The sequence below is a fragment of the Lepidochelys olivacea genome (assembly GCF_965140295.1).
Source record: "Lepidochelys olivacea isolate rLepOli2 genome assembly, chromosome: 15".
Taxonomy (NCBI): Eukaryota; Metazoa; Chordata; order Testudines; family Cheloniidae; genus Lepidochelys; species Lepidochelys olivacea.
In genome coordinates this window covers 27,770,163-27,792,909 of record NC_140425.1, presented here as the reverse complement: position 1 = coordinate 27,792,909, position 22,747 = coordinate 27,770,163, and the positions used below count along the sequence as shown (strand labels likewise).

At 39.8% G+C, this 22,747-nt stretch overlaps 1 protein-coding gene across 5 annotated transcripts in view; it reads left to right on the top strand.

The window, feature by feature from the left end:
* Positions 1–16,712, top strand: part of IFT81 (intraflagellar transport 81) — a 65,482-nt gene extending 48,770 nt beyond the window's left edge. For 3 of the 5 annotated variants that reach the window (XM_084648709.1, XM_084648707.1, XM_084648708.1), the window contains exons 14-19: positions 1,638–1,727; positions 3,466–3,552; positions 5,661–5,732; positions 5,830–5,915; positions 10,177–10,222; positions 11,227–11,548. In XM_084648709.1, the coding sequence (XP_084504835.1) occupies positions 1,638–1,727; positions 3,466–3,552; positions 5,661–5,732; positions 5,830–5,915; positions 10,177–10,222; positions 11,227–11,409 (564 nt within the window). In that variant the 3' untranslated portion in view covers positions 11,410–11,548. Of the gene's footprint in view, positions 1–1,637; positions 1,728–3,465; positions 3,553–5,660; positions 5,733–5,829; positions 5,916–10,176; positions 10,223–11,226; positions 14,774–15,789 lie in introns of those variants that run through there. The other 2 variants (XM_084648710.1, XM_084648711.1) reach the window with 2 other exon arrangements.
* The last annotated feature ends 6,035 nt before the right edge of the window (positions 16,713–22,747 follow it).

Genomic DNA, 22,747 nt, shown 5'->3' with positions numbered 1-22,747 from the left:
TTTATATATAGTAAAGAAACAACAAAAAAGGGCACAGTGTTGTTTTTTTTTTTTTTAACACTTTGCAGGTCCTTTTTTAAACTGACTGATGAAAATAAAAAAGCATTCTTCTCAGCCAGGAGGCTGAATATGATTTGAACAGTTAGGCAACATCATTTCATTATTTCAAAATATTTCTATTTTTCAAGGTATTTTACAATCATTTCTAAATATACTTGCAAAAACCTAATTGTTGCTGAACCAGTAATAGGAAGCCCCGGAGCAAGAGGGATTTCCTGCTCTGGAAAGTCCTGTCAGAGGAACATTGAGTACTCAGATTTATATATATTTCTACCAGGGGAAGCCCCAGCCTGTCAACACATTTGCAGAAAATATAACGTTAGAATCCAGGAGAGACTACCTGCTGGGTGTCTAACCAGTTTAAAATTAGGAGAAGGACTAGGGATTGGATTGGAATTAGATTGATGGAAAGAAAGAGGATCACACAAGTTTATTGGGAAGCAAGAGATTGCCATCAGTTAAATAAGGTTTGAACCTCATAAATGTTTGAGATTCTACTATCTTTACTGCACACAGTGGTCCCTCTTTATGAGGACTTCATTGTAAAGCTATCCCCGTTAAAAGGCTTTTGTACTCTAGATTACAATTTGTATTGGTCCTGAGACAACTTCCATTGAAGTGAGTTCATCCATTAAGTTCAGTGGGCATTGGATTGGATCCTGTGTTCATGGAAATGCTCCCTCTTTATTACACGCTGTACAAAATACCTGGTTTTCAGAAACAGCCTTTGGGAAGGTCTACACTAGAAGTGCTGCATGGGTGCAGCTGTGCCGCTGTAGTGCGTCTCGTGAAGAGGCTCTCTGTTGATGGAAGAGCACTCTCCTATCAGCATAATTACTCCACCTCTAGGAGAGGCGGAAGCTATGTCGGCAGGAGAGCGTCTCGTGCCAGTGTGGACAGCACTTAGGTCGCTGTAATTTACATCGCTCACAAGGGGGTGTCTTTCTCACACCCCTGAGCAATGTAAGTTAAATCGTCTTACACAGTAGTGTTGACCTGTCCTTAGACAGAGAGGACTAAATTTGATGTAAATATGTGTAATTTTGTATCTATCCTGATGAAGAACATTATAAAATATCAGTAAAAGATTTTATTCTCATATTTATTTGTAGCTATTCTTTTTGTACCCACCTTACAGATCAGTATATGCAAGTAATGTTAGAAGCTGACTAGAACTTTTTGCATTTTTTCAGTTCTTGTCAGGGTTTGACAGGCCATACACCGGAGCTAAAAAAGTTCAGAGACCTTTATTCACAGTAACTTCCAGTCTAAGCAAGGTATTAGGTTGCATAATCAGCAGGGTAGAATTCATCTATATACAGAATAAACAGGCAATTCAAACCATGGGAGCAGAGCTGCAGTAGATTGTGATGGTACCCCTATTATCAAATGTACTATGTTTCTTAATTATCATTTGCCTATCATTTATTTTACATAATATATGATTCAGTCTCCTTTCTTCACATCTCATAGCTGTTTTTTCCCCATATCTTTCCCTTCCTTTGACCTCCCATTCTTTATACTCTCACTGTTTTACTAATAGCATATTCATGTAGTGCCTTTTCTTCATATATCAGGTAAAAAAACTGAATGCTATGGTGGCAGATAAGAAGTCAAGTTTAGCTCCAATTATCAAAGAATTGAGACAGTTGCGGCAGAACTGCCAGGTTAGTAAAAATGTTTAGGAATATATTGTGTAATAGACATTAGTGAACTGTCTGTGCAGTGGGACAAATTTTCAGAAATCACCTCTAAATTTTGCTTTGCAGTTTTGCCAGTGAATTCAGGGCACATCTGCGACCTGCTTTACTCCAGTTTTATACCACTATAACTGTGTTTGGTTTCAGTAGAGTTACAGCAGCATAAAACTGGTATCACAAGTGGCAAATCAGGTCTGTAGATAAGTCTGTCTGTAAACTGCCATTCAGAAGTTTGTGTCCAAAACTTGCATGTGCAGATTGCATGTGCAGATTTAGAGGCTGAGTTGAGGCCCCTATGAAAATTTAAGGCAATATGCATGTTACTTAAGTTTTATTCTTAGTTGTTGGAATCCAAAGAGCTGGATCCTCTGGTGGTACAAGTCTATATTGTCTTGTGAACATAGGTGCTGGAACTAGAGGTGTGGGGGGGCGTGCTGCAGCACCCCCTGACTTGAAGTGGCTTCCATTATATACAGGGTTTACAATTTGGTTCAATGGCTCTCAACTCCCCCACTATACAAATTTTCCAGGATCCCTGCTTGTGGATTTAAACAATTTAATTGTAAACCTTGGGGATTTTCCCCCCAGAAAAGAGAATGATTTTAATGACAAATAACACTGTTGTGTTAGTTACATGAGAGCCTTCCTTACAGCTGTATGGAAGGCAAAACCCACAAATATACATGATTTACAAACCTCTGCTACCTAATACAAGACCACAGTCAACTTGGAGGAAAGCTGGAAGATGTAGAATAGGTAAACTGTGGTGAAACTCTGATTGAGAAAAGCAATTTGCAACATGAAGTGGCCAAAGGGGTCTGGAACTCTTAAAAATCAACAATATAGCCATATTTTTCGGCTGAGGCTTTTTCCCTCACAATAGTAGTTCCTATGGTGACGACAACATCACGACAAAACAAAACATCATAATTAAGCAATAACACACCGGAACCATCTCATGTTCCAATCCTTGAAGATGGCAATTTTATCCATTGGCTTTAGAAAGCTACAGGGCTATGGGGGGGAAAAAAAAGTCATCCAGATCCTTAGCTGGTGTAAACTGGCCCACTCCCAATAAAGTCAGTGGAGCTCTGCCCCTTTTTTACCAGCTGAGGATTTGGACACATTCTTTTCATAATTCATTTGAAAACATGTGTCTGCAAATACAGGATAACTAAATGGGATTTAGTAGCAATATGTACTCTTTGTAGGGGAAAGTATGATAACTTTTATTGTTTGCTAAAAAGTTTTAATGCAACATCAATTTTTTTCTTTCTTTCTGCAAAGCCCAACCTATTCTTGTTTTATAATGTAAATAAATGTGGACAAAATTGTTTTTACATGGAACATAATTAATCATCTAAACTATCTTGTAAGCTTAATGTTTAAAGAGCAAGTAAAACCTTTGACACAATGTGAACAAATTAGAAATTGAATCCACCATGTTAAAGACTTTGGATATAAATATAAAAAGGAAACTTGTATGTTATGTTGTAGTTTATACTACTGATCCTCCAATATGCAGGGCTAGAAGTGATACCCTTGTAATGATACGTGTATGTCTGCTTGGTTTATGTAAGTCGCTCTCAGTGTGCCAATAGCTGAAGTCGAAGTGTGAGATTGACAAGAACTTATATTGCTTAGGTGCCTTATGTTACTAGACTCAAGTTTTCATTTACACGACCTTTTGCCCTTTTCACACCAGGAGTTAACCCAAGAATGTGATGAAAAAAAAGTCCAGTATGACAGCTGTGCAGCAGGTTTAGAAAGTAATCGCTCCACACTTGAACAGGTAAGATTGTTCTTACTGTATATTTACAAACTCTATGAAGCATATAATTCATTATGGGATAAATTCCCCCGACCCTGCCTCTGGAGAGGAAGGATGGCCCAGTGAGTGGGGCACTGGTGGGATGCGGGAGACCGAGGCTCAATTTCCTGCATTGCCACAGACTTCTTGTGTGACTTTGGGAAAGTCACCGAGCCTCTCAGTGCTTCCGTTCCTCATCTATAAAATGGGGGTCCCAGAGAGGAGATGGGGATTGGAGGAATAAAACTGCCCATTGAAATGTCACAGAATGATGCCCCTGTAACTGTTTCGGTCATGGGATATACCCACCCCACCCCCACCCCCACTTTCTGGACAAGGAAGGCCCCAGTGCACACAGGTTGGGAGTGACTTGACATCCCCAACTATGCATTTCCAGCTCCATGCATCCTGAGCTGCCTAGGGCTAGCTGGAGTTGTACACATCTCTTGTTTGAGCACAACAAATGCATTGAGTGGGTCTTCCAGGCCCATCCAATGGAATCTTGTCCTGACCAGCAAAATTCTTTTTGCAAAAGATGCATCTGCCAGAATCCCTGCTCACTCATGTAACACCTGCTGGGATAGCATTTGGCTGTTGGAATGTTAATGAATTATTACCAAGAGACATCTTCAAATGTTTATGTAACTAGAATGCCATTTTCACTAAATTAGCAAAACAAAACCAATAGTTAATGGATAAATTTAATGAAATGTTAATCAGCTGCTATCCAGAGGCATACAGAGTAATTGTTTTCCCTGCGAATTTTAAAAATGCTTATACAAAGTGCCCGTTTGCTTAGGATATTGGATAGATTACAGACATTACTTTTTTGTAAATATACAAACATATACTTGTATGTCTAAGTGCTTGTCTACACCTAAAATGCTACAGTAGCACAGCTGCTCCACTATAGTGCTTCAGTGCAGACACTACCTACGTTGATGGGAGGAGTTCTCCCATCAGCGTAGGTAATCCGCCTCACCAAGAAGCGGTAGCTAGGTCGACGGAAGAATTCTTCTGTTAGCCTAGCACTGTCTGCCCTGGGGGATTAAATCAGTATAGCTACCTCTCTCGGGGGTGTGGATTTTTCACATCTCTGAGAGATGTACCTTTACTGGTGTAAAATCCTAGTGCAGACCAGGCCGAAAACAGGGATTATATACACACAGGTTTTGAACTGCTTTAACTATATCAATTTAGAAACGGATGTAGTTAAATCCATGCAATCCCCTAGTGTGTATGCAGATATACTAGTATAAATATATATATATATAGTGTGTGTGTGTGTGTATATATATATATATAGTATAAATATCCTTATATTGATCTAGTTTCTGGATACCAACCCTAACGGTTTTGTCTAGACTTGAATTTTAAGTCCTATTCGAACATGTTAATTGATTGTCAATTAACATGTTAGCTAACATGATTGTACCTTCTGATGTAGACCTTTCACAAATGTGTTCCAGGACACAAATACTTATGACATGAATAAGAACTAGGATTTGAGTCCTGGAACACATTTGTGAAGTGTCTGTATTAGAAATTATGATCGTGTTAGTTAAACATGTTCACTGGTAATCAATTAACATGTGTTAGAACATGCCTGAAAATTCAAGTCTAGACAAAACACTAAGGGGCCAAAGGGTTTTTTTAATCCTTTCATTACCATTTTAAAAGGAGCTTTAATACTGGAAAACCCAAATGATTTAAACATTTAAGGAACTGAACAGTATGTAGTGATGTGCATTACCTTCATTTGCTGCGACAGAATTTTAAGATCTTTTGGTTGAGAACTCTCTTAAATATAAAAGTGCTGAATGTCTCAGATTTAAATTGATGTAATCTTTATAGAATTCAAAAGATTTTGAGCCCAAAGCAGAGAATAATGCTTTGCACAATAAGCAAAGGGAATTCAATTACTAATTCACATGAAGGTAGGGGCCATTGACTGCAGTTAGAATTCTGCACTCAAAATGATGGCAGGATGTTGCCCTAAACACTTCCAGTTGTACTTTGTACAATAACAGTCTGTCTGCTGGGGACTTCAAGAATACTGCCTAATAAAATATATTGTTCTCATACTGCAGGAAGTAAAAGGGCTGCGTGAGGAGTGTATTCAGGAAGAAAGCTGCTATCATCATACTAACTGCATGAAAAAGGTAAGTCCACAAGAGAGAAGCCTAAACTTGCATAGGTGAGAATATTTAAGTAGGAAAGATGGTATATGTCTAAAATATGCTGTGTATTTCTTTTTAGAATCTAGAAATACAACTTCAACGTGCTAAAGATGAGATGAAGACGTATGTTTCCCCAGATCCACAAGACAGAAGAAAAGCAATTAGGTAAATGTTCTTGTCTGTCTCTTGTGTGTTAATTCAGAGGATTTTTATAAACCGAGCCTAAAGTTATAAATGTTTTCATTGGTATTTGAACTGGAAGAAGGAATTCACCATCTAAGCTTAAAAATACTATAATATTCAAAAAATAAATATCCTGCATCTAAAAGATATTGTTGTATACCCAGTAGTTCTCTCAAACATACCAAAAATCTTTCCCTTTGCGTTGGAGACTATCGGCCAGACAGTAACTTTGAACTCCAGGTTCCCATTGGAAATGGATGCAGAGATGTCTTGCCGCAGCCAAGCCCAGGGAGGAAATATGGCTGAGTCAGACAGAGAGAGTCAGCCAAGTTTCCTCCGGGGGTTCCTGAAAGCGCACACTGAAGCAGCAAATCTGCCACCTTTTCAAGGGAGTCCAGCATGCGTTGTCCTCAGATCCTGACCAGCTCTTGCCAGCACTTGCACGGGTGCTTGAAAAGCGAAGTGCTGGTGCTCCGTAGGAGAACTGGGTGCTGTTCCTTGTGCCCTCCTGACACCATCCACCCCAGCAGACACAAGTGGGTGCTGTTCCTTGTGCCCTCCTGACACCACTCACCCCAGCAGACACAAGTGGGTGCTGTTCCTTGTGCCCTCCTGACACCACCCACCCCAGCAGACACAAATGGGTGCTGTTCCTTGTGCCCTCCTGACACCACCCACCCCAGCAGACACAAGTGGGTGCTGTTCCTTGTGCCCTCCTGACACCACCCACCCCAGCAGACACAAGTGGGTGCTGTTCCTTGTGCCCTCCTGACACCATCCACCCCAGCAGACACAAGTGGGTGCCACTGGAACATAAATATTTAATAACAATGACCAGTCACTTACGTGCGGAGAAGAACTCCAGTGTTCTACAGAGGGGCCGTTATTAGAACACTAGAACTGAAACTGGGAACTGGTGCAGGAGAAAAGTGAGAGGGCTGAGTTGAGGGGGAAGAGAATTTAATGAATGTAACTTAAAAACACAAACCAACCTCCAAATGTGTCTCATCTCCTAATCTCTTTGTATGGTGTATCCCTTTCCACCACTCAGCTGCCCTTATTTTTTTAATAAGACTGGATGCTCTTAAGGGCAGAAACTGCATCTTCCGCTGAGTATGGAAAGCGCACGGCACATGGCAAACACTACTGCCGTCTGTCAATAATGGTTTCATGGAATCAAGTAGCTGTGATTGGGCAAACAGAGGAGCAAGTAGGGGAAATGCGGGAATTGGAACATGGTGAGTGGAGTTATAGGATTCTGGGCATTGGGAATAAGACTTGAGTGGAGCATTGCCACTTCTCCTGCTGTCACTGTTTTGCTGAACCTTTGCTAAACATGAGAAAAGAAGCTAGATAAGGTGACAGTTTCTCTGAAATTAGAAACATTTTATTTTGACCTTCTGTGAGTTCAGAAAGCATTCACATTTATAAGTATACTGAAGGCTTTGATATGCAGATATTTACAAAATGCAAAATAGGGAGAGAAAATGAGTTTCTAGGCCTCCTTTTAGAATGTGTATGTATTTTCACTGGGCACTGGAATGTAAACAGAGCTAAAATGAACCATAAATAGAACAGAACTTTCCTAGTAACGTATTGAACAAAAAAGTCTTAATTCTGACATTCTTTATTGGATATAAACGCTCTGTTCCATACAGTCAGTACTAAGGAATGTGAAAAGTTAATTTTGTTCTCTAAAAATAAAAGTTGGGTTTTTTTTCTAATTAAATTCATTCATTCCAGTCATCATTATAAATAGTAAAGAAAAAGGCTACCATGAAAATGAGTTCTTATTTTTTATCATTATTTTGCAATAAACAGCTTTGCAATAAACAGCTTTACTTAAAACAATCAAACACATCCTGGGGCCAGGTCCTTAATTGTGCCTGAGTAACATCCAGTGAGCTTAATAGGAAGGAGGAGATTTCAGGTGGCTTTTCGCTCTTTTGATCTGGTAGGACTAGCTAGGGCCAATTTGGCTCCTAGCACAACTTAGAGCAGCCTCATGGGTGCTCTGACTTGCACACTGTTTAGAATGGTTCTGAGTTGCCAGAGCACAATATGCTCCAGCCACACCCTCTCCGGCCACTAACACATCTACTCTGCTGAGAGAGCAGGAGCCAGGATCAGATGGTATGGAGCTCAAAGAATGTACTATAGCTCAAAGATGGAGTAATCAATGGGGATGGGGAATGTATAGAAAAATCTGCATCACAGCAGATTCATAGATACTAAGGTCAGAAGGGACCATTATGATCATCTAGTCCGACCTCCTGCACAACGCAGGCCACAGAATCTCACCCACCCACTCCTGTGAAAAACCTCACCTATGTCTGAGCTATTGAAGTCCTCAAATTGTGGTTTAAAGACTTCAAGGAGCAGAGAATCCTCCAGCAAGTGACATGTGCCCCATGCTACAGTGGAAGGCGAAAAACCTCCAGAGCCTCTTCCAATCTGCCCTGGAGGAAAATTCCTTCCCGACCCCAAATATGGCGATCAGCTAAACCCTGAGCATATGGGCAAGATTCACCAACCAGATACTACAGAAAATTCTTTCCTGGGTAACTCAGATCCCACCCCATCTAACATCCCATCACAGGCCATTAGGCCTATTTACCATGAATATTTAAAGATCAATTAATTACCAAAATTATGTTATCCTATCATACCATCTCCTCCATAAACTTATCGAGTTTAATCTTAAAGCCAGATAGATCTTTTTCCCCCACTGCTTCCCTTGGAAGGCTATTCCAAAACTTCAGTTCTCTGATAGTTAGAAACCTTCGTCTAATTTCAAGTCTAAACTTCCCAATGGCCAGTTTATATCCATTTGTTCTTGTGTCCACATTGGTACTGAGCTTAAATAATTCCTCTCCCTCTCCGGTATTTATCCCTCTGATATATTTATAGAGAGCAATCATATCTCCCCTCAGCCTTCTTTTGGTTAGGCTAAACAAGCCAAGCTCCTTGAGTCTCCTTTCATAAGACAGGTTTTCCATTCCTCGGATCATCCTAGTAGCCCTTCTCTGTACCTGTTCCAGTTTGAATTTATCCTTCTTAAACATGGGAGACCAGAACTGCACACAGTATTCCAGGTGAGGTCTCACCAGTGCCTTGTATAACGGTACTAAAACCTCCTTATCCCTACTGGAAATACCTCTCCTAATGCATCCCAATATCCTCCACCCTTGCCGAATAATAGCCTACTAGCACAACCTGATGTGGTTTATTCATGTGTTTTATCCTTTTGGAAACTAAGATTTCCCAAGCTGAGCAATTTTGAAAGTTCTTTAGATATCTGAACCACTCTGTGTTTCATGAACTCTCAAACCCTCTGCAGCTAAGTGTACTTGTTACACACCGTCATACTTCGTTCTTAAAAGAGAGCATGTTGTTTCTTAATATCTCACCTAAATTGGAAAAATATGTAAATAAGGGCATAACAGCATATCAGAATTTATTATTTGAATATCATATCATGTATGTGAAACCTGACAGCATCAAGGGAATAGCTTCATCCACTGATGACAGCAACGGCAAAGATTTTTAATATTGGATGTCAAGACTTACGCTCCTACATCTATGTTTAGGCACCTAAATAAGAAGCCTGATTTTCAGAGGTGCTGAGCACCCAGCAGTTCCTATTGAAATCCATTGGAGCTGCAGGGTGCTCAGCATTTTTGAAAATCAAGCCACCAGTGTTAGGTTTTGTGAAACATGGGACCAAATACTGCTCATCTTAAACTCCTCAGTTTTCCCATTTGCTCCAGTGACACTATTCCCATAAGCGAAGCAGTCTGGATTTGGACATTGTATGGCATTTGTACAGAAGTATGACACTGAGCAGTCTCAGAATACTGGCAACTTTAATGCAGTATTAAAAAGGTTCTCAACCATGCATTATTCGGGAGGGGCCATGCACTCAGACTTCACGTGGGGAACCCCAGAAATCAAACCTGCTCTGAAAGCTTAACAATGATCTTATCCATTCGTGAATAGCATTTTATGCCAGCTGCACAATTATGGGGGTCAAAGAACTCCTGAAGCCTGATGATAAAGATATTTCTTCATCTCACTCTTTTGAGTTTCTTATTTAGGGGCCCTTAGATTTTGATGCTATCCCCACCCTGGCTACATGTAAACTTTCTACCACTTTCCATTTTTTCCCCTCTTGTAGAGTTAATCTGTCTTATTACTTAGAACTAATTAAAATTATAACTCAATTATTATGTACCTTCTTTAGAGAACAATATACACGAATGATCCTTGAACAAGAAAACCTTGGGAAGGTAAGGATGAGTTTGGCTTTTTTCACTTGAACAAACATGTTGCAATTCATACTTTTATTTGGTCCAATGTTCAAAACTGTGTTAATCCTTTTAAAAAGCATACTGCAGAACACAGAGAAAACTCTATTCCTGTTAGCATCAGTAATGAATCCCCTGAAAAGATATCATACTTACCCTTCAGAGTTTGATTTCCTACAGAGCATAGTATGAGCTTCTTGTAAAAGATAGTCAAACAGCTTAACACAACAGCACATTCCCTGTAAACCATTTGGATAAGAAACTGAAACACAGATATAACAAACTGTGCCAGCTCAGATCTGAAGTTGTATATAAAGCAACCTGTTGAAGTCAATAAATTTTAGAGCTGTCAGTCTTATCTTTATAAAAGGCTAACGATATCTTCAATGTAGCTGTGTTAACAAAATCATTGTTTATTCACATGTGAAATTCAGGCTAGTGAAGGGCTTAGCCATACTATTTCAATCAAAATGTCCTCTTTTTCCTCTCTAGTTTTCCCTTTGAGTCAGTTTGTGAGTGAATTTTACAAGTTTGTGTCACTACAGTTGAGAATTAATTACAGTTTCTCATGTAAAAGTTTAATTTCAGGATATATAACTTCATGATCAGAATACATTACACGCTGCAACTTGATATGCAAAATCTCAGTCTGGAAGTGAACTGATTTTTTAAAATAAACTTTTACAGAACAAATGGGACTCCCCACAGAGAAACTGGAATACAGCAGGGTAAAGCTGCACTATATATAAAAAATGGGGTGTTCTTTTCAAGGAGCTGCAATAAAACTAACATCATGCAAGCCGCACACATCAAAGACTCTACAGAGAATGCTGCTTGTCCATTTACAAGGAATGTTTTCTAACTTAACTGAACATTAATAATGTTTCAGGGGGAGAGGAAATGTTCTTTATTCACATTAGGCTATCTATGTAGGCTAACGTTTGTCATGTTGAACCTATCCAAATATCTTTATTTGTTTATAACAGAAACTACGAGAGAAACAAAAAGCTGTGCGGGAAAGTCATGGACCAAATATGAAGCAAGCTAAAATGTGGCAGGATTTTGAGCAACTGATGGAGTGTAAGAGAGAGTGTTTTCTAAAGCAACAAAATCAAACTTCTGTTGGTCAAGTCATTCAGGAAGGTGGCGAGGATAGGCTGGTATTATGAATTTGTTTTGAATTCCTGCTTCTAACCTCGTCATTTCCTCAGATCATTCAATTGAATATTGCTTTGTTTTCTCACTGTTTCTACATAGGTTACTTTTAAATTATTTATTTTCAGTGGGTAATATAAGGTTGAAATTAACTCCCAAGCAGAGAGCCCTCTACATTATTCAAGTGCCAGGTTAATGACTTAAGTCATGTGGAGGGTCTTGTGTGAGCCCTCTGCACTGAGGTGAATTTCACTGTAAAGTCTGTGGATCTTCCCAAAGAAACCAAGGGGAAGGAGTCCTTTCCCAAGGCCAGAGAAAGCTGGTAGAGCTGCTCTTCAGCTGCTACTGTAGCCCTAACGCTACATTTTTCAGAGGGAAGGATAGGAAGTTCTGGTCCACCCATGGCCCTCTCCTTCCTGTCTTGCCCCAGTTCATTCACTGGTAAGCATGGAGCCATTGCAGAACTGAGCTCCGTGCCACGCTAGAGGTGCACACACCCTGCACACTCCACTCCCAATCCCTCTATCTCCTTACACAATTGAAGTAAACTGATTGTGCTGCCAGAGGACCCTTCGTTGGCAGAAAGACAGAAGCAGGATTTGAGAACAATTACTTGGATTCTGAGCTTTTTCCATTTTTTTCCCATTTTTTTTCTTTTTAAATATGTGCTGTCTTCTAACTTTGCCCTGTGGTTGTCATGAAAACTTAAACTGGGGCCTAGTAAGAAATACAGGCCTAGGGTTTCCCCTGCACTGAGGCAGCTTTGTGCTGTTTTCTTTATGCAAAGTGATTCTAAGTGATAGCTGCCCACTTCATCCCAGTGCAGGGGCAGTCCTCCAGTGATGTAGATCTGGCCCAATTCTTCCTACATAAATTAAGGTATGGAAAGGTGTTTGTGGGCAAGACTTCCCTGCACCCTGACTAGTTGTCAAAATAGTCCCTGGAGGTCACTGACAGCCTTCAGACTGTTCTGAGAGACATCAGGGGATCCACCTGGTGCACAGCTGGCCCAGGATCAGAGAAGTGCAAAAAATGGCTTGAAACTCCCTCACCCCTCCTGATTTTTGCTGTGCACTCTTTGGCCAAACAGACAAGGGTCAGAGCTATAGAGTTATGTCATGAAGATCAACATTCTTACTGCTTTTCTTCCTTTCTTTTGGCCTATAGAAAAGCCATTTGGAAAATTCTATCCTGTTTGAAATAAAATTGACCTAATTTTTAATAGTACCTTCAGTGTTACTTTGGGTATAACAAATATTTTAGCTTTCTCTGATATTTAATTATACAGCCACTTGCTGCTTTTTGTGTGAACCCCTTCCCTAATCTGCATTTGCGTTCAATATATTAAACAGAAATAGAAGAAAAATAAAATCTGGTGGTGATAGTGTCTTTATAAAAATTCCTTTAGTTGATGGAAGTAATTGAACAGTCATTAATAAAGGTAAGCAGCTTGCTGGGCCTTAAAGGAAAAAGGTGTTTGAAAAACTCAGATTCACTTCACAGAGTTATTTCTTTGGCAACAAAAAGTGTTTGCAGCCCTGCTAAGAAAACAAAGCCTTCAAATCCCACACAACCCTAAGATTTGCCTGGAGACGGGGGGTAAGTCCCATCTCATCCCCATGTGGGGCCCTGCCCCTTGGCTCCTCTTTCCCCTTCAGGATAGCTCAAGGGACTCTTTCTCCACAACTACACACTGACCTTCTCTCCAAGGACAGGTAGAAGCTGCAACAGGTTAAGCAGCATTAACTCCTATGCAGGTTTTCACTGGATTTGGAGGGAAGCCTGCTGTGTAGGGGGTGGACCTTAGGTAGATTTACAGGCAGCTGGGAGAGTATGTCTCATTACTACCATGTGCCTCTTCCACAATGTGAGTGCCCTACATGGCAAAAGAAGGATTGTCTCAAGGTTAAGGCACTGGACTGGAACTACATCAAACAATGTGCTAGGGGCAAGCTCAACAAAATGGCAGCAGACTGTGTGGTATGGGGAAACCCAGTTCCAGGAATATCTTTAGGTTCTTCTCTTGCTAGCCCAGTATTTATTAATTATTACTTATTTATTTACAGTGCTCTAGTGCCAGATGGAGCTGAAGAAAGTTATGGGAGTTACATACTTGGCCTTTTGAGGAAGGGTTATAGGCATCTTGTTGAATGCTTGTCATCAACAGTGGAATAGCATGGCCATCTAGACAGGAGATATATTAGGGGGAGCCTGGGATGATCTCCAGAAAAGGGGCATTTGGATTCCTTAGGGGTCATGTGCAGTGGTGAAGGAGAACACATGCTCCAAAGCCACAGAAAAGCGGGGAGAAGATGAGGGAGGGACATGCACATGAAACTAATTCTTAACAAAATCCCAAACCTAAAATCACATTGATTATTCACTAAATCATTTAGACATCTCTTTTTTATATGGCACTGCCAGTTGCGCAGGAGTTATGCTTTGAAATCTATAGGAGTAATGTACAGTCCAACTGGATGTAATTTTTTTTCTGTTCAGTGTTACCCTGTAAGCAGAGTCTCTTTCTTTTTAAAAACAAGTTACTGGTAGTTGATTTAAGATTACATGATGGTTGCACTGATTTAATTAGTGCGGCATCATTCTTACAGCATCAGAACGACTTGCTGAAGCAAAGCAGAAAATCAGAATTACTCTAAGAAAAGATAATTGGAAAAACTAAAAAGCTGCTACACAGTTATTTTTAGCTTTTAGATAAGTGGACATTTAATGCAGGTTTATAATGGATTCTGTTCAGTGGCTTTTCCAGCCAGTTAGTGATTTGATGGGAGCATTCAAAAATCTTTGACTGATTCGGACAGTTAATTTCTTCTGCTGGTAATTTACAAAGAAGGATCTCATTATCTTTTGCTCTATTAGTATTAATAGTCTAGCTGGCTACCTAATGAGATTACAAATACAACTTGGAAAATCACCTGCCTTTTACTTTTGAAGATCCAAATTAAAAAAAATGTAGTCAGTGAAATTCTGTGTTTCTGTACTCTTAAAAATTTCTTCCTGTTAAGACACCAACTGCATACATTGATTCAAGAGACTAGTACCTATCTTTACCCAGAGTTAAACCAGGAAATAATCCAACTTTAAAGGCTGTTTGTGTTCCATAGCATTGCATGGTTTTGTCATGCAAGTGTAACACTGATTCAAGGGATTTCCTTTTCAAGAGTTACAGGCAACTCCCAAATGAGTAAGCACTATGAATAGGGAAATCAGAAATGGGCATGAGCAAACTTTTTTGGCTTGTTACATAACCAATCGGTTAATACTTTTATCATCTGGATTTCTCATGCTCATTTGTTTGGTCAATATTAGCAGTTACCATTTTGCTTCTATTAGAGCATTAATAGAGGAGAAATATTAGAATATCCCCCAAATGGCTCAATCTGCAAACACTTTATATATATATATATAAACATATAACTTTACTTACGTGATTAGTACAACTGAGCAATTCACATATGTAAAGCTGTCCACCTGCTTAAGTGTTTGTAGGCTTGAGCTCTATAGTTGTATTTTATTATGTTTAAATACATGACATTTTTGGTAGATATAAAGTACAAAAAAAGACCTGAAGAAAAATCTAGTTCAATTAAGACCTTAACATTTTGTTCTAAAAATAGCAACTCAAAAATGATTTGGCACAGATTAGCCTAATAAATATAAAATCTATTAAAGCTGTCTCCTGAAGAAAGCCCTGCAAACATCTGTATCTTAAGGTACAGTATTATTTAGTGACAGCTCAGTGAGTTAAAAAAAGTCCTCTTTGTGAGAGTGTCCTGATTAATTAAAATGGATGTATCATTCTCAGTATGTAATATAAAATCTGTTCTTAGGGTGACCAGATGGCCCAGGGAACTGGAAATGGGATACAGAGCCTTTCACCTTTAGATCACTGTTCCATATTTGGCCCAGATCAGCAGTAGCTGAAAGTCACTACAACCTGGAGGCTGTCCTCAGCTTAGTTAAGTATGCATAATGAGTTGGCAGTATCAGGCCAGTTCCTAAATCACTGTGGCAGCTGGCAAAGTTTGGCAACCCTGTAGCCATTCTCAACAGCAACGTAGGCACAGGACTGATAGGGCCATGGAGACCAAGCTACCCTGTCACCATAGGTGTCCCCACCAGAAGAGGGTTGCGCCGCACTGGCATGGCAGAGGGTGAGAAGCTTGCCTTGTATCTGCTTTGTGGATAAAGAAAACTACAGACTTGATGCCTGTAAATCTGGCACCTTTCATTAGCGCTATATTCGCTCAGGTTTAAATGAAAAAAACCAAAAAGGACAAATAACTTGTTCTCTGTATGTCCAATGTTATTTATATCAGCAGGTTTCCTACCGTGTTAACTCTTCAGCTCCCTTTCTGTTCTGGTCTTTGTTCCAGCCTCAGAAGGGTAGCAGAATGCAACAATTTTCTTGGACATGTGAATGTTCCAATAGGGAAGAATTGCATGGATCAGCTTTGGAGGTGTCTATTTCTCAAGGTATCCGCTGCATGAGGCAACACCTAAATAATTAGGTAGTTAAGTAGTCTCAAAATTTAGGCTATTTTAAAGTTGTTTTAATATGAAGAGGAAGGGGCCTCTGGATCCTGAATGTGTGACCCATACAAACCCAATTTTTCTGCTCTTGTGCTCCCTATGTTCGTTCTGCCTCAGTTTCCAGACACCATCGCTAACCTATCTTTAACTAAAACATGGCAGGGGACGGTTTTTCACAAATAATTGTGCTGTGCTGCTTTCAGTGATTTTGGTATACAAACAAGGAAATACTGTAAGCAGTTGGGGCCATGATAACTTAATGCCCCATTAGAAGCACAAGATTGTAGGAGAGGCAGAGCAAAATTTCCTACACAATTGAGATAAAATCAGCAAGGAACTGTGGGTCAAATCCTGCAGTCCTTCCGACAAAATTCTTGTTGACTTTAATTGGAATTTTGCCACAGTAAGGTCTGATGGAGTTAGCCCTGTGTTCTTTTTCCTGGCAAAACATCAGTAGTTAAAGGGACAGTGTAAAACTTAAAAAAAAAAATTAAAAATATATATTCTTGCCTAAAATAATGGTCTTGATCCTGCTGAGGACTCCCACTAAAGTGGGACACCTTAATTAAAAGATGTTTTATTTATTTAATTAATTAATTTATTAAAGTTTTTCTCAGCATGAAAGATAAAAAGAGGCTAGTTGGTATGACTTTAGTTTGTAGTTGCTGTCTACTCAGTTTCACTGTCAGGTTCTCATGCAGTAACACAATGCTGCAATGTTTATGACTTTATTCTTTCAAAAAAATTAAACTACTGCTTTTTTATTTTATTTCATGGAAATATTTATTTTCATGAATGGTAAAAAAAGAAAATAAAAAAATTTTCACCATTTTTTCCCATTGTTCTTAGGTTAGAGAAAAACATAATTTTTACAAAATGTGTGGAAACTTGATCCAAACATGTCCCTTTAACGAAATCCTATTCCCAGAGCAATGCAAATACCATATAATATAGCCATGAAGAAAATGAAACAAAACTCTTCAGGTTAGCTGCAACTCTGCTGAAAACATAGAATCAGTATCTGTCAAATGGATTAAGGCTCTGGTCTTGCAATTGGATCCACAAAGGCAGAGCGTATGTCTGCGCAGAGCCCTATTCAGGTCAATCAGTACTGAATAAAATCACACGTTTAAATTTTTGATTGCAAATATTAGAGTTTTTAAAAAGCACCCATTAACACAGTAAGAACATCACAGTGTCTCTTTTTGGAATATAACAAAGCCAGATCCTGCACACTTTGGCCAAACTAATCCTTGAGAAGAGTTTGGTCTACAGGAGCAGGGCAAACAGGATTTGACCAATATTTAAAGATAAATTCTTCTCTCTCCCTTTGAATGGAGAGGAAACTGTCCTCGTTATTTTACAAATAATGAACCACAAACACATGCATTTTATGCAAATAATAAAGATGTATGAGGGAATCATGCAGAAATTGGCCAAGTAATGTTTTGTTTTTATGTGTAAAAATGTGTAAGATTTTGTTTTAATGTGTAAGATAAATAAATAGCTAGAGAAGATATTGGGCTAAGTGAGATTTTATACAATTTAAAAGCATTAGTTTTTCCATTGAATTATTTCTAAAAAATCGATTTAACGATTGAAAGTCTGAGGCTATAAAATGTTAAGTGAAAAATTCAGAAGCTTATTTTATTTACTCCAATGGAGCATTATCTGAACAGTAACATGGTTAGACATGGCTGTTGCAAATGGAAATGTCAGGTCCCTAAATGAAGAATTAAGTGAGGAAGAGTTGATTGACCCAAGATTTGAGAAGTTAAAAATTGCGTGAGAATTATGCATATTGGATATTGGTGATCAACTGACTTTTAAATTGTACATTCTCCAAATGCTGAACTTTCTTCTATCGCTTTCAATGCAATTAATGTTTGACAATTTATTTGTAAATCGTTGTATTAACCTTGCTTTAGTCTGCCATATTTTTATTGTATAAAAATGTATTTTTTAAGCCTTAAAGATCAAAATTGTGTCATTTGAGTTGCTTCCTACTAAATATAATACAGCCAGGTCACAACACTGGTGTATACCACCTGAGAACCTGGTCCAATAATATTTTATATTAACATTACACCTTTCATCCTTGAGGATTTCTCTGCTTTATCACTAGAGGAAATAGGAATAGATTGTTTTGGTACCTCTAGGAGCCAGCCTGAAAATCTTTAGAGACCCATTTATTGTCTTGAGGACATTAATGAAAATGAGGTATTCATTAACTCAGACAATGACAAATGACCATCTCAAGCTTAAAGCTCACCAAGAAGACAGCTTCCACAACTTGTAATTAGAGCAACTTGAACTCCTCTCAGATGACAAGAAGCCGGAGCGTGGCACACTAAATAATGTCTTGTTAACAGTTAAGTTCCTATTCCTTTAAGGATTGTTGGTTTTTTTCACATTGACTACACCAAATTCTAGGTCTGTCCATGTGGAACACATCACTTTATACTCTTTCTATACAGAGCTGAGAATCCCTAGTTGTTCTTGAGGCTGATTAAATTGCATGAGCGGAAAGATTAATAATAAAATATTAACTGTGTACATGGTAAGCTTTCTTACAGTGTAAAAATCATCATAAAAGTTTTCCCAACATCACTAACACAACTTGGTAACCCTTCCCAGCTTTTGGCTAAAAAAGATCAACTTACATATATGGTACTTTTTCATGACGTGTTTAAAAAATGTTTACACTTCGCATAACGTCAACTTTAATGTTTTTAAATCAGGGGGGACATCCTATAGTCCTTACCACTGTTGTCAAAGCTATTTTCAGCCTTTAAAGGGATTCACTTGCTAGTGACTTGGCAATGTCAAACAAATGTTCAACTTTTATTCTGACACTTCTTGAAGAATTTGATTGAAACTATATATGTCTAGATAACATCCAACAAAGTGCCCCTCTTGCGTTTGTTTCAAGATATTTTTGGAAACAACAGAGGCGACCTTGGACAGAGCTGCTTTTCCAATTTAGGACTTCAGTTGATCTAAGTGAATAATTATAAGCAGCAAACGTTTTTCTAAACACACAAACAGCAAAACAGTTTTGGTAATATATTGTACTGAAGAATTGTGCTTTTCTGTAGTATGTACTTTGCCAGCCATTCTGATCTATTTAGGACAAAATCAGTATATTTCATATTCAACAATCTACTTCCAAATACATTTACAAGTGACTCTCTGGTGCACATTTGCTGTTCATCAAAAACTCTGTGTAATTTTAATTGTACAGTGCTTGTTTATGTAATATTTTAGTTTCTTTAAAAATAAGAACTAGGAATTAGCCTTTGCTTACTGACATCAAAAGTCTGATTTCAAGCCAGGGCTCACTCAGACTTGATGTAAAGTCTAAATGAGGACAGTGGTAATGCTGGCAAATGCTCTGTGATGGGATTGCCACCTGTCCAGATCATAGGAGAAATACTGCTTGTCAAGCTTCAAGTTTAAAAAGCAAGGTTATGTGCCAAGGCCTGTGTACATCTACTCTGGGACAGATCACTTGCTTTTCTTTCCTCAGTTGGCCAGTCTTACAGTTGTATCCGTAAATCTTTGTTGCATCCACTCAGTTAGGAGATTTAAACATTTTTGCACTTAATTTTATATCCAGTCAATACATTTGCATTTGTTTGTTAGTTTGTTGTTTCAGCCTAACCGTGTGTTATGAAGAAGTAGTAGCTTACTACAGTAATAATGCAGTTCATGGACTTTAAGATCAGAGGAGACCATCACGATCATCTAGTCTGACTTCCTGCTGGCTGCAGGCCACAGAACCTCACCCACCCACTCCTGTAATAGATCCCTAACCTCTGGCTGAGTTACTGAAGTCCTCAAATCATGATTTAAGGATTTCAAGTTACAGAGAATCCACTGTTTTACTGTTGTGAACTAAGTTCCCTGTAAGCTGTGTGGCCACATGGCCATGCAGCAGGCTCTCAAAGGCCATGCAGGTGGGGAGAGGTGCCCCTTCCCTGGCCCAGCCCAGGGCCACCGGAGCTGCCAGGGAGAGGAGCCCCTCTCCCAGCCCGGCCCAGCCCAGGCCTGCCGGAGCTGCCAGGGAGAAGAGCCCCCAGCCCAGGCCCATCAGAATTGTTGCGGCCGGGGAGAGGAGTCCCTCCCCTGGCCCAGCCCAGACACACCGGAGCTGCCAGGGAGAGGAGCCCCTCCCCCGGTCCAGCCTGGCCCGGCCCAGCCCAGCCCGGCCCAGCCCAGCCCAGCCCCACTGGAACTACTCCGACTGGGGAGGGGCTTCTCTCATCCAGTGTCGAGCTGCTGCGGTGAGAGAGGGCTGGGGGGGGTCCTCTCTCCCTGCCGCAGCTCTGGGCTGCCTGCACCCCAAACACTTCATCCCCAGCCCCACCCCAGAGCCTTCACCCCTAACTAGAGCCCTCATCTCCTGCACCCAACCCTGAGCCCCCTCCCACACCCCAATCCCCTCATCCCTGGCCCCACCACAGACCCCGCACCCCCACTCAGAGCCCTCGCACCCCTCCGCACTCCAACACTCTCTGCCCCAGCCTTGAACACTCTCCCACACTCTGAACCCCTCAGCCCCATCTCTACCACACATCACCTCCCTATTGGAGCACATAACAAAATTGGCACCTCCTCTTCTGAGCATTTTGTGCGGAGCGCCTAAGTCTTCTAAGAGGCACCTAAGCCACTTGGATTCACTAAGCAGAGCTAGGTGCCTCCCTACAGCATGGATTTAGGCACCTAGAGCAGAGAGAGGGCAAGGGCTTAACACACATCCTTCTCTTTGGCTTCTCCTATTGGCTAGTTTAGGCAGCTTCCTGCCTAGCATTCTGGCTTTTGTGGATAGCATTTTTCAGAGTCTGTCTCCCCCCATTCATTCTACAAGGAGCCTAACTCAGGCTTTGTGGACAACAGTGTTGTTCCTGTGATTTTCTAGGCACCTAAAAGCTAGGCGTCATGATGCTCAGCATTGCAATGCCTAAGTCCCTTCGGGGCTCCCACCTATGAACACTAGCCACAATTAATTGGACCTGTAAACATGGCAGCTGTTTTTAAATCAAGGTGCGTATACATGAGTATCCATGTGTGTGCTTGCATGTACTACTCACTAAGTTAGCTCAAAATCAATAATATTTGGCACTTATACAGGACCAAGCCTATGAACAACCATGTGAGATAGGTAAGTAAAAATTATTAACTTTATTTGTAGATAGGTAAATAAAGGCACAAAGAGATTAAGTAATTTATCCAGCTTCACAAAGTGAGTCAGAGGTATAACCAGGAATAGAATCCAGTACCAATGAGTCCTAACTTCTAGTATCCTGGTCTGACCTTTAGGCCGCCTACCACTCCATAAAAGGTAAATAATTTTAAAGGCTGACTCATCATCTGCAGATTAACAGGATGATACTTAATTTGGTAAAAACTTTGTATTGACTCCAATTACAAACTCAGACAAATATTAATATTAAGCCAATTTTTAACGGCATTGAGACTAAATCGTAACATTTGTGGAAGGAACATCAGTGCATAAGATATCACATCAGAACTACCTGCAGTGCTTTATATAGTAAAGCTATTTATTCAATTGCATGCAAAGACACCTGCTAGTTTTAGGCCAACCTCCTGGAGCCCTTACAAATTTAAGCAATTCTTATTTGTGACAATAATCCCACTGACGTCAACCAGACGATGGGCCTGATTCTCACTGTCACTAAGGCCCATGCATGCTCCCAGAGCAGTGTAAAGGTACCTAAAGCTGGGTATGAATTATACTTCCCTCACTTTAAGACTTCTTTAAACTGCTAAGCCTTAATCAGAAGCACTCTCTGTTCGTACAGGAACTATGCCTGTGAGTAAGGTTTGTAGAATTAGGCCTCTCTTTTGTAAAGGATGTATTTAACTTTATGGGACAGACAGTATTTTTGAGAGGAGTGTCTGTCCTGTGTACATTTCCATTCTTCTGTGAACATCTAACCGGTGCCATAGCTGAAGTGCACTAATTAAATAAGCAAGAGCAAATAGTAGCTAATCAACTGCAAAATCAACAGCAGAACTGACTTTTCCTGAAACCCTTCATTCCCTGCATTATTTGGTACTGTCTTTTCAAATGCTAAAGGAGTGTAATAGAAAAAGAGAAAACAAAAAGGGAAATTGGGTGGTTCAGAGCACTGGTAAAGGGACATGGAATTCCATTTTTGGTTTGTTTCCCTAGTCTGGAGTGACCAAAAGCTGTTATCTTCTAAGGCCTCCTTAGTGGGCCAAATGTGATTAATTTGGTGGTGTTCCGCCCTTTCCTGTGGCAGACCCTATCACAAAATCAACAGTACAATTGACACTAAAGGTCATACTCCGCTCTTATTTACATGGGCACAATCCAGGTTAGCCCCACTGAACTCAGTGGAGCTACCTTGTATGTACATTGGTGTTAAGAGCAGAATATGGCCTTAACTAGGAACTGTAAGTCTGACCCTGCAAACGTGCTACTGGTAGAGCTAGTCAGGTTTTTCTATTCTCCCTGTGGAAAATTTTGATGAAACCAAACAAAAATTTCTATATTTTTTTTTAGTTTATAACAAACAAAAAATATAACAATTTTTAGCCACAAACTCCAAGTTTTTGGTTTTCAACTGAAAATTTTTGATTTTTTTTTTTGGCCCAATGTTGACATTTTCCACTGAAAGCAGATACTTTCCCTGAAAATGTATGTTTACTGGAAAATCCGTTTTGATGGTAATGTTTTGACCAGCCCTCACTACAAGGCGTAAAGCTTATTACTGAGAGTAATTCCCCTAAAACAAGTGAAATTCAGAGCAG